At 53.4% G+C, this 12993-nt stretch overlaps 1 protein-coding gene across 1 annotated transcript in view; it reads right to left on the minus strand.

The window, feature by feature from the left end:
• The window catches only part of SHROOM2 (shroom family member 2), a gene marked incomplete at its 5' end in the record, with an annotated part of 164075 nt that overhangs the window by 27434 nt on the left and 123648 nt on the right, over positions 1–12993 (minus strand). Inside the window, 1 exon segment of the mRNA XM_083362677.1 lies at positions 7251–8000. Coding sequence (XP_083218803.1) covers positions 7251–8000 — 750 coding nt within the window.

A 12993-nucleotide genomic window follows, 5' to 3' on the forward strand; every position in this document is an offset into this window, starting at 1 on the left:
CCTCCGGCTTCACGACAGTGTTTGTGGTGGTGGACATGCTGACCAAGATGGCGCACTTCATCCCCTGTCGCGGCTTACCGTCAGCTCGCTAGTCGCATGTTCATCCAACAGGTGTTTTGGCTGCACGGCCTCCCCGATAGAGTCGTCTCCGATAGGGGGGCCCAGTTTACAGCCCGCTTCTGGCAGGAGTTGATGCGTGCGTTGGACATTAAGGTTTGCCTCTCGTCCGCGCATCATCCTCAAACTGACGGGGGTACCGAGAAGGTCATCGGTATCCTGGAGCAGTATCTGCGCTGCTACGTCAACCTGCAGCAGGACAATTGGGTGGACTATCTGGCCATAGCTGAGTTTGCCTTTAACAACTCGCAGCACACCTCCACGCAGATGACACCGTTCTTGGCCAATGTGGGTTATCACCCCCGGTTTTTCCCCCTTTCTCCCGTGGACTCACCGGAGCCGGCAGCGAACGATTTCATGGCGGAGTTACAGGCGATCCATCGATTGGTGCGACGGCAGCTGGAGAAAGCCAAGGCCGACTACAAGAGGTTTGCCGATCGGTCGAGACGGGATACGCCTCCACTATCGGTGGGGGATCGGGTCTGGCTGTCCACCAGGAACCTACCATCCACACGGCCGGCGAGGAAGCTGGACCACCGTTACCTTGGACCGTTCCCAGTCGAGGCTGTCATCAATCCGGTCGCCTATCGTTTAACTCTGCCACGTTCCCTGCGCGTGCACCCAGTCTTCCATCGGTCCCTGTTGGTCCCCGAACAACCGGCTTGTCCACTCCGCCAAGCGGAACCTCCCCCATCAGGACCTCGTGATGGAGGCAGCACCCCCGAGTACGAGGTTGCCAGCATCAGGGATTCCCGTTGGTTGAAAGGTCGTTTCCAGTACCTGATCGAGTGGAAAGGGTACGGGCCGGAGGACTTCACATGGGAAGACGCGACCGCCGTTCATGCCCCTGCGTTGGTGACTGCTTTTCACGAACAATTCCCATCCCGACCGCATCCAGATCGGCAGCCCCGGGGGAAGGGCCCTTGTTCTGAACCAGCCCTCTTCTGGCCTTGTAGTAAGGCAAACCCCTATTTTCAGATAGAAGAGACTGGAGAGCGTCCAAGGCTAAAAGGCGTCTGCCAAGATTTATTACTCAATTAACAAAAACACTAGAGCTTGTCTCCTCAAGCGGAAGAGTTGCTTTCAGCAACCAGCCCCTCCCCAAACACTCCTTTTATTGAGAGCTCAGGGCGTGGTCTCCCTGTGCCTCCTCCCGAGGAGTCCCACAGCCTTTCTTTGTTTGTTCCTGTTCGACTGCCTCCTGCGTCGGGCGTCCTTGAACAGGGCCAGCTGTGGGTCATCATCCTCCGCACTATCGGGCTCACGCAGCTGAGAAGAGGTCCCCGGCTGAGGGCTCTGCAAAGCCTCCAAACCATCATCAGCCGGTTCGTCTCCCTCCTCCCCCTCATCTGAGTCATCCGATACATCGGAGCCGGCTGTCGGACCCACAGGCTGGCCCTGAGTCACAACACTATCCCGCACCGCAGGGCCCTTCCCCCGGGTCTGCCGATCCGGATGCGGTCAGGATGGGAACTGTTCGTGAAAAGCAGTCACCAACGCAGGGGCATGAACGGCGGTCGCGTCTTCCCATGTGAAGTCCTCCGGCCCGTACCCTTTCCACTCGATCAGGTACTGGAAGTGACCTTTCAGCCAGCGGGAATCCCTGATGCTGGCGACCTCGTACTCGGGGGTGCTGTCGCCATCACGAGGTCCTGATGGGGGAGGTTCCGCTTGGCGAAGTGGACAAGCCGGTTGTTCGGGGACCAACAAGGACCGATGGAAGACGGGGTGCACGCGCAGGGAACGTGGCAGAGTTAAACGATAGGCAACCGGGTTGATGACGGCCTCGACTGGGAACGGTCCAAGTTAACGGTGGTCCAGCTTCCTCGCCGGCCGAGTGGATGGTAGGTTCCTGGTGGACAGCCAGACCCGATCCCCCACCGATAATGGAGGCGTATCCCTTCTCGACCGATCGGCGAACCTCTTGTAGTCGGCCTTGGCCTTCTCCAGCTGCCGTCGCACCAACCGATGGATCGCCTGTAATTCCGCCATGAATTCGTTCGCTGCCGGCTCCGGTGAGTCCACGGGAGAAAGGGGGAAAAACCTGGGGTGATAACCCACGTTGGCCAAGAACGGTGTCATCTGCGTGGAGGTGTGCTGCGAGTTGTTAAAGGCAAACTCGGCTATGGCCAAATAGTCCACCCAATTGTCCTGCTGCAGGTTAACGTAGCAGCGCAGATACTGCTCTAAGATGCCGATGACCTTCTCGGTACCCCCGTCGGTCTGAGGATGATGCGCGGACGAGAGGCAAACCTTAATGTCCAACGCCCGCATCAACTCCTGCCAGAAGCGGGCTGTAAACTGGGCCCCCCTATCGGAGACGACCCTATCGGGAAGGCCGTGCAGCCGGAACACCTGTTGGATGAACATGCGACTAGTGGAGCGAGCTGACGGTAAGCCGCGACAGGGGATGAAGTGCGCCATCTTCGTCAACATGTCCACCACCACAAACACTGTCGTGAAGCCGGAGGATGGGGGTAGATCCATCAGAAAGTCCATGGACACAGCCCCCCAGGGTCTCTTGGGCGTTGGCAAAGGCTGCAGTAAACCAGGCGGGGCCCCTGTCGCTGACTTGGCCTGCCTGCATGGGACGCAGGAGGTGACATAAGACTGGACATCGTGTCGGACTCGGGGCCACCAGAAGGTACGGGAGACCAGGTTCAGAGTCTTGAACAGGCCAAAATGCCCCGCAGCCGGGTTATCATGACACTGGCTGAGGACGAGTCCCCTGAGTGGCCCTCCTGGAACATAGAGCCGGTCACGATAATACAGGAGTCCATCTGTGACCGACCAAGGCGAATCTGGCCCCACCTCTTCCTTCCGCTGAGCCACCCACGCCTCCTGCTGCTGCGCCTCCTGGATCCGAGCCCGTATATCCACCGGCTCCCGCACCGCAGCAAAAGACTCGACGGGGATCACTGTCCTGGGCGGAAGCTTGTCTTCCACTCGGGTGTACTCGGGCTTCCTGGACAGAGCATCCGCTCTCTGGTTGTGCCCGCTTGGTATGTACCGCACCCGGAAGTCAAACCTCGGAAAGAAGAGGGACCACCGGATCTGGCGTTGGTTCAAATTCCGAGCGGTCTGCAGGCTTTCCAGATTCTTGTGGTCCGTCCGGACCTCGATTTGATGCCGCGCCCCCTCCAGATGATGCCTCCAAGCCTCGAACGCCGCCTTGATGGCCAGCAGCTCCTTCTCCCAGATGGTATAGTTGCGCTCCGAGGGGTTCAATTTCCGAGAGTGATACGCGCAAGGGAAAAGGGTACCGTTGGGCGTCGCTGCCTGGAGTAACACGGCCCCAATGGCAATGTCGGAGGCGTCCGCCTCCACGACAAACGGCCGTTGCGGGTCAGGATGCTTCAAGATGGGCTCCTTCATGAAGGCGTCCTTCAAAGCTTGGAACGCCTGTTGTTCGGGGGCATTCCACTGGAACCGAGTCTTCTTCTGCAGGAGCCGGGTAAGGGGGGCTGTCAAGGCAGCAAAGCCAGGGATGAATGTTCGATAGTAGTTGGCAAATCCAAGAAGTCGCTGAACATCCTTCACGCGACGCGGGGGTTGCCAACTGTGCAACGACTCAACTTTACTCGGTTCCATGGCGATGCCCTCAGGAGAAATGCGGTGACCCAAGAAATCGATGGTCACCTGGTAGAACTGGCACTTCTCCAACTTGGCAAACAGCCGATGTTTCCGGAGGCGCTGTAGGACCTGACGGAGATGCTGATGATGCGCTTCACGCGACGGGGAGTAAATCAGGATGTCGTCCACGTAAATCACGACAAACTGGTCCAACAGATCTCGAAAGATGTCGTTCATAAAATGCTGAAACACAGCGGGGGCGTTGGTCAGGCCAAACGGCATCACCGTGTACTCGAAATGTCCATAGCGAGTACCAAACGCCGTCTTCCACTCATCACCCGGCCGAACCCTGACGAGGTTGTAAGCTCCACGCAGGTCCAGTTTCGTGAAGATCTTAGCCTCCCGGAGTCGGTCCAAGAGCTCGGGGATGAGGGGCAGCGGGTAGCGGTTACGCACCGTGATGGCGTTGAGTTTCCGGTAGTCACAGCAGAGCCGTAACTCGCCCGACTTCTTTTTGACGAAGAGCACGGGCGCAGACACTGGCGAGGACGAGGGCCGGATGAAACCACGAGCCAAATTCTTTGTCAGGAAGTCCCGCAATGCAGCCAACTCAGGCTCCGACATGGAGTACAAACGCCCCACTGGGAGAGGCGCATCAGGGACTAGATCAATGGAACAGTCATAGGGCCTGTGCGGGGGTAATTGGTCCGCCTCTGACTCGCTGAACACATCAGCAAAGTCGGACAGTTCGGGAGGCAAGGAAACCCCTGAGGAACCCTCCACCTGGCCGGCACAGATATGGCGGGTGTGGTCCACGCACTGCAAACTTGGGAAGGTGACCAAGTTCTGAGACCAATAGATCTGTGGATCATGCGCCCGGAGCCACGCCAGTCCCAAGACCACGGGGAAGTGCAGATCCGAAGTGATGTAGAACTGAATGGCCTCCACATGGGAACTGATGGCCATACACACTGGTTGCGTGGCGGCCGTAATAGGCCCGGACAGGAGCACTCGACCATCAATAGTCTCCACTAGCATGGGCGGATCCACCGGACACTGGGGAACAGCCCATTTGGCCACGAAGGCCGAGTCCATAAAGTTAGTGGTAGCCCCAGAGTCAATTAAGGCATGGACCGGAATCCCCTCTGGCTTGCCAGGAAGGATCAGTCGTGCCTCCAAAATCAAATGCCGTGGAGGTTCACAGGCACCGTCGGAATGGCGTCGCTCGACGTGGTCGTTGTGAGTCGCCCGATCTATCACACCGTCTAGATCGGGCTCGGGTCGTTTCCCGACAGCAAAGTAGAGGACTTTCTCGGGGCAGGCTTGGTCACTGACGCCCGCTGACGCTTCTTCGGGCAAGAAGCAGCCAAATGTCCAGGGTCCCCACAGTAAAAACACAACCCCTCCGATCGCCGTCTGTCCATTTCCATCACCGATAGACGGGACCTGGCGGCACCCAGCTCCATTGGCTCCTCCCTCTGGACTGGGGGCACACGCTCAACAGGAGCGGCAGGGGTCTGTGGGGTGGCACGGCGACTCTTTCGCTGCTGCAGCCGGGCATCGATCCGCAGACAAAGATGGATCAGCCCATTCAGGTCTGAGGGAATGTCCACGCGGGCCAGCTCATCCAACATCTCCTCTGACAAGCCATCCTGAAAGGCATCCACGAGCGCAGCCTCATTCCAGGCGGAATCCTGGCTAAGCAGCCGGAAATCGCTGATATAGGCCTGTAGGGGGCGCTGACCCTGCCTCAAAGCTTTCAGACGTCGGGTGGCAGTCTGCGCCTTAATCGGGTCCTCGTACATGAGGCGCATATGGTCACAAAACCCCCCAAAGTTATCCAACAAAGGGCTAGGCTGTGCCAACAGAGGCGTGCCCCAACGAGCTGCATCTCCCGACAGAAGGCTCAACACGAATCCCACCTTATCTCGGTCAGTCGGGAAATCAGCTGCTCTCACGCTGATAAAAAGCTGGCATTGTCCCAGGAAGGCAGGAAACAGTTCTGGATTGCCAGCAAATTTATCCGGCATAGCTATCTGACATTTCCTCCTGGGTGGGGGTGCAGCATGTACCTGAGCTTGCAGTTGAGCCACCTGAGCTGCCAGCAAAGTGAGTTGCTGGGTGAGCTGAGCATTCTCGGCAAGAAGCTGCTCCATCGTAGTAGTAAGGGGTGGGAGGCTGAAAGCAAACTGTTCTGAACCAGCCCTCTTCTGGCCTTGTAGTAAGGCAAACCCCTATTCAGATAGAATAGACTGGAGAGCGTCCAAGGCTAAAAGGCGTCTGCCAAGATTTATTACTCAATTAACAAAAACACTAGAGCTTGTCTCCTCAAGCGGAAGAGTTGCTTTCAGCAACCAGCCCCTCCCCAAACACTCCTTTTATTGAGAGCTCAGGGCGTGGTCTCCCTGTGCCTCCTCCCGAGGAGTCCCACAGCCTTTCTTTGTTTGTTCCTGTTCGACTGCCTCCTGCGTCGGGCGTCCTTGAACAGGGCCAGCTGTGGGTCATCATCCTCCGCACTATCGGGCTCACGCAGCTGAGAAGAGGTCCCCGGCTGAGGGCTCTGCAAAGCCTCCAAACCATCATCAGCCAGTTCGTCTCCCTCCTCCCCCTCATCTGAGTCATCCGATACATCGGAGCCGGCTGTCGGACCCACAGGCTGGCCCTGAGTCACAACAGCCCTGCGGTGCGGGATAGTGTTGTGATTCAGGGCCAGCCTGTGGGTCCGGCAGCCGGCTCGGATGTCTCGGATGACTCAGATGAGGGGGAGGAGGTGGGTGTTGAAGACGAACTTGCTGATGATGGCTTGGAGGCTTCGCAGAGCCCCCAGCCAGGGCCCTCTTCTCAGCTGCGCGAGCCCGAGAGTGCGGATGATGATGACCCACAGCTGGCCCTGTTCAAGGACGCCCGACGCAGGAGGCAGTCAAGCAGGAACAAGCAGAGAAAGGCTGTGGGACTCCTCGGAAGGAGGCACAGGGAGGCCACGCCCTGAACTCTAAATAAAAGGAGTGTTTGGGGAAGGGCTGGTTGCTGAAAGCAACCGTTCCGTTTGAGGATTCAAGTTCCAGTGTTTTGTTTCTTGTTCTGTTGTTTGTGTAATAAATCTTGGCAGACGCTTTCCAGCCTCAGACGCTCTCCAGTCTCTACTGTTTATACAGGGGTTTGCCTTTCTGCAAGGCCGGTAGCAGGCTGGTTCAGAACACCTCCTACCCCCTCCACCAGAATGGCAGGGTACCTGAAAAGGGGACTATCTTGTGCTTCCTATTGTTTAATTAGTCATAGAGTCATTGGATGACTATCTTTATTTTCAAGAACTGTTAATGAGATTCACTTGTAAGTTAAGCATGTTGCACTGAACTCAGTTTAAAAGCAGAAATAAATAAATTGTATATAATTTCTGCTGAGGTAAAATAATCTGGTTCTAAAACTGTCTAGGAGACTTAACATTAAACTGCTAGAACCATGTAGGGACAGTGCCTGGAAACCTTAATATTAAACTGGTGAAAAAAATCCAACAATAAAACATGTGACAAATGTTTAACCATTTGTGTAAGGTGACTTACCTTGTGGAATTTTCATCTTGAGCAGCCACAGGTGGCTTATCAGTCAGCTTTGGTGGAGCAAACTGTGGTGAAGGGGATCTTGATGCTTCCATTCTAGATTTTAGATGGTAACAATAAGCTGAAGGAAGGGGAGGTTCAGATTTGAGATGTCTTTTTTGTTCTAAATACTGAAAAACATTTTCTGTGGATGCCAACTGCCCAGTCTCTGGTAGCTCTGCACTTACAAATTTTCCATAATTTTTTGCGGAAACCTGAGAAGGTGATGAGCTGTCTACTACTGTATTGGTAGCAGCAGGGGAAGTTTGGGCAGATCTGTTGAGCACTGTCAGCAAAGATTCTGAAGCAAGTGAAGCTGAAAAGCTATCCTGTCGCCCATGTTTCTTATCTCGTTTGGTTGCGGGTGGCCTCTGAGGAAAAGAGCCATGTTTCTTATTCTTAGAATTCCCCTGTAGATTTTCTTCTGCTTTGATATGTGTTAAAAAGTGCTGATTCTTATCTGATATTTGTAGTCCAGAAATCGCAAGAGACAAAGCACCGTAATCTTTGCTTTTCTCATTTACATTTTCCTGTGAATATCTGTAATCACTGGGCAATGTCCCAGATCTACCTCTGCTCCACTGTAATGCAACTGTGGCCTGTCCTACATAGAAGGTCCTTGCAGATACTTTCCACTTGTTTCCTGAACTGTAGTCCTCCCAGGTCCTCCTGAGTTCTCTCAGAGAGTCTTCTGAATACTCTTTATCAGATGATCTGGAAAAAGGGAGTGATGGGGGAATTATTAAATAATGAATTATTTGAGCATCAGTAAGTAGGGTACAGTTAGTAAATATATTTCTATTATTCAATTATGCCTAAGCTTACAATATTCCATAATAAAACAAATGTACTTTTTGTAATAAAACTATTTTTGTAATAAAACTAACAAATAAAATCTTTGTTGTCAAAGATTAAGTATATATAGAATCACATTTTGTGATATGACACTTCAATTACTTCACACAAATAACAGAATTGTTATTTCCTTTTCATGTGAACTAAATGAGGCCACTTGAACAAAATTATGCACAATATATTTTATTTCATTAAATAAATTTCTAGATCTATAGTTATTCAATGATATTGTTCTGTTCCAGCCTACGACTGGCCCTGTTTGAATGTCAGGGACAACCTCTTTTTATAGTCAACAGGCTGGAAAAAACCCAACCAAATTTACTTACAAAGAGTTCAAACAAAAGTTAAATGAAAAGTTCAAGAGTTAAAACAAAAGTTCAAACAAGAGTTAAACAAGAATAACAGACCAGGACTCTAGCAGAAGATCTTCAAACGGTTGCCTTCAGCAACCAGCACCTCCCACACTTCTCCTTTTATCAGCAGTCCCAAGGCATGGCTTCTCATTGCCTTCTCCAGAGTTGCCTCATTGCCTTCCTCTGTTCTGCTCTGCTAGATTGCCTCCTGCTCCTAGCGTCCCTGAACAAAGCCAGCTGTGGATTGTCTTCTTCCAATCCCTCGTGCTCACACGGCTGAGTCTGATGAAGAACAAGATGGGAGGAGCCTGGCTGAGAGTCCTGCAGTGCATCAGAACCTTCCTCTGACACCAAAGGCTCTCCAAACCCCTCCTCCTCCTCCTCTTCAGAATCATCCAACTCAGCTGCCAGAACCACAGGCTGACGCTGAATCACAACACTATACCACACCGCAGGGCCCTTCTCCCGGCTCTGCCGATCTGGATGCGGTCGGGAAGGGAATTGTTCATGGAAGGCAGACACCAAAGCAGGAGCAAGAATGGTGGTCACATCTTCCCAGGTGAACTCCTCTGCTCCGTAGCTTTTCCATTCGATCAGGTACTGGAAATGACCTTTCAGCCAATGGGAGTCCCTGATGCTGGCAACCTTATACTCGGGGGTGCTGTCTTTGTCACAATGTTCTGGCGGGGGAGGTTCTGCTTGGCGGAGTGGACACACCGGTTGCTTGGGGACCAACAGAGACCAATAGAAGACCGGATGCACACACAGGGAACGTGGCAGAGTTAAGCGATAGGCGACCAGATTGATGACAGCCTCGATTGGGAATGGTCCTAAATATCAGTGGTCTAACTTCTTAGCTGGCCGGGCTGATGGTAGGTTCCTGGTGGACAGCCAGACCCGATCTCCCACCGATAGTAGAAGCGTATCCTGCCTCGACCGATCAGCAAAGCTTTTGTAATTGGCCTTGGCCTTCTCTAACTGTCGCCGCACCAATTGATGGATCACCTGTAACTCTGCCATGTAGTTGTTCGCTGCTGGCTCCGGTGAGTCTAATGGGGAAAGGGGGAAAAACCGGGTGTGATATCCCACATTGGCCAAGAATGGTGTCATCTGTGTGGAGGTGTGCTGCAAGTTGTTGAATGCAAACTCAGATATGGCCAGATAGTCCACCCAATTGTTTTCCAGCTGATTGACATAGCAGCGCAGATATTGCTCTAGAATACCAATGACCTTCTCTGTACCCCTGTCAGTTTGAGGATGATGCACGGACGAGAGGCAAATCTTGACATCCAACGCATGCATTAACTCCTGCCAGAAATGGGCTGTAAACTGGGCCCATCTATCAGATACGACTATCAGGGAGGCCATGCAGCCGAAACACCTGCTGAATAAACATATGACTAGTGGTGCCGGCTGACGGTAAACCATGACATGGGATGAAATGCGCCATCTTGGTCAGCATGTCCACCACAAACACCATCGTAAAACCAGAAGACAGGGGTAAATCTGTCAGAAAGTCCATGGACATAGCCCCCCAGGGTCTTTTAGGTGTCGGCAAGGGCTGCAGTAATCTGGGTGGGGGCCCTGTCGCTGACTTGGCCTGCCTACACGGAATACAGGAAGTGACATAGGCCTGGACGTGGTGTCGGACTCGGGGCCACCAGAAGGTACAGGAGACCAAGTTCAGGGTCTTGAACAGGCCAAAATGCCCCGCCACCGGGTTATCGTGACACTGGCTGAGGATGAGTCTCCTGAGTGGCCCTCCCAGAACATAGAGCCGGTCATGATAAAATAAGAGTCCATCCGTGACCGTCCATGGAGAATCTGGCCCCACCTCCTCCTTCCGCTGAGCCACCCACACATCCTGCTGCTGTGCCTCCCGGATCCAAGCCTGTATATTTATCAGCTCCCGCACCGCAGCAAAGGACTTGATGGGGAGCACTGTCCTGGGCAGAAGCTTGTCTTCTGCTCGGGAATATTCGGGCTTCCTGGACAGAGCATCTGCTCTTTGATTGTGACTGCTGGGTATGTACTTGACTTGGAAATTGAACCTTGCAAAGAAAAGAGACCACCGAATCTGGCATTGGTTCAATTTCCGAGTGCTCTGCAGGCTTTCCAAATTCTTATGGTCTGTCCGGACCTCGATTTGATGCCGCGCCCCCTCCAGATGATGCCTCCAGGCCTCGAACGCCACTTTGATGGCCAGCAGCTCCATTTACCAGATGGTATAGTTGCGCTCCGATGGATTTAGGTTCCGCAAATGGTACACGCAAGGGAAGAGGGTACCGCCGGGTGTCGTTGCCTAGAGTAACAGCGCTCCAATGGCAATGTCGGAGGCATCCGCCTCCACAACAAACGGCCGTTGCGGGTCAGGATGCTTCAAGATGGGCTCCTTCATGAAGGCTTCCTTCAAAGCCTGGAAAGCCCGCTGTTCTGGAGCGTCCCACTGAAACCGAGTCTTCTTCTGCAGGAGCTGAGGGGGGCTGTCAGGGTAGCAAACCCAGGGATGAAAGCCCAATAGTAATTGGCGAACTCAAGAAGTTGCTGAACATCCTTCACACAACGTGGGGGTTGCCAACTCTGCAAAGACTCAACCTTACTCAGCTCCATGGCGATGCCCTCAGGAGAAATGCGGTGACCCAGAAAATCGATGGTCACCCGGTAGAACTGGCACTTCTCCAATTTGGCATACAGCCAATGTTCTCGGAGTCGCTGCAGGACCTGACGGAGATGTTGATGGTGCACCTCTCGTGACGGGAAGTAGATCAGGATGTCGACCAAGTAGATCACAACAAACTGATCTAACAAATCCCGGAAAATATCGTTCATGAAATGCTGGAACACGGCGGGGGCATTGGTCAGGCCAAAAGGCACCACCGTGTATTCAAAGTGTCCATATCGAGTACCAAATGCCATCTACCACTCATCACCCGACCAACCTCTGACAAGGTTGTAAGCTCCACACAGGTCCAGTTGTGTGAAGATCTTAGCTCCCGGAGTTGGTCCAAGAGTTCGGGGATGAGGGGCAGTGGGTAACGATTGTGCACCATGATGGTGTTTAATTTTCTATAATTGCAGCAAAGCCACAATTCACGAGACTTTTTTTGACAAAGAGCACGGGTGCAGACACTGGCGAGGACGAGGGCCAGATAAAACCCCGAGCAAAATTCTTCTCCAGAAAGTCCTGCAGTGCAGCCAACTTGGTGTCCAACATGGAGTACAAGCACCCCACTGGGAGAGGCGCGTCAGGGACTAAATCAATGGGGCAGTCATAGGGCCTGTGCCTCTGTCTCGCTGAACACATCAGCAAATTCAGTCAGTTCGAAAGGCAAGGAAACCCCTGGGGAACCCTCCACCTGGCCGGCACAGATATGGTGGGTGTGGTCCACACACTGTAAGCTTGGGAAGGTGACCAATTTCTGTGACCAATAGATCTGTGGGTCATGCGCTCAGAGCCACGCCAATCCCAAGACCACAGGGAAATGCAGATCTGAGGTGATATAGAACTGTATGGCCTCCTCATGGGAACTGATGGCCATACATAAATGGTTGTGTGGCGGCCTTAATTGGCCCAAACAGGAGCACTCGACCATTGATAGTCTCCACTAACATAGGCAGTTCTACCGGGCACTGGCCCATTTGGCCACAAATGCTGAGTCCATAAAATTTGTGGTGGCCCCAGAGTCAATTAAGGCATGGACTGGAATCCCCGGGGAGGATCTGGGGAGGATCAGATGTGCCTCCAATATCAGATGCTTTGGAGGTCCACAGGCAGCATCGGAAAGATGTTGCTCGGTGTTGTGGGACGCCTGACCTAACACACCTTTTAGATTGGGCTCAGGGAATTTCCCGACAAGTAGGGGGCTTTCTCGGGGCAGACTCGGTCACTGATGCCCGTCGTCGCTTCTTTTGGCAGAAGGCAGCCAAATGCCCTGGGTCCACACAGTAAAAACACAACCCCCCTGAACGTCACCTGTTCATTTCTGCCACCAATAGACAAGGCCTGGCAGCACCTAGCTCCATTGGCTCCTCCCTTTGAACCGGGGTCTCACGCAAAACAGGGGCCGCAGGGGTCTCTGGGGTGGCACGGCGACTCCTTCGCTGCTGCAGCCGAGCATCGATCCACAGACAGAGATGGATCAGCCCATTGAGGTCTGAGGGAATATCAACATGTGCCAGCTCATCCAACATCTCCTCCGACAATCCATCCTGGAATGCGTCCAAGAGCACAGTCTCATTCCATGCTGAATCCTGGCTAAGCAGCTGAAATTCGCTGATATAGCCCTGTAGGGGGCGTTGACCTTGCCTCAGAACTTTTGGGCATCAGGTAGCAGTCTGCGTCTTTACGGGGTCCTCATACATCAGACGCATATGATTACAAAACCCCACAAAGTTATCCAACAATGGACTAGGTTGGGCCAGCAGAGGTGTGCCCCAATGAGCTGCATCACCAGAGAGAAGGCTTAACACAAACCCCACCTTATCCCGGTCAGTGGGGA

Source organism: Vipera ursinii, assembly GCF_947247035.1.
Source record: "Vipera ursinii genome assembly, chromosome: 4".
Lineage (NCBI taxonomy): Eukaryota > Metazoa > Chordata > Lepidosauria > Squamata > Viperidae > Vipera > Vipera ursinii.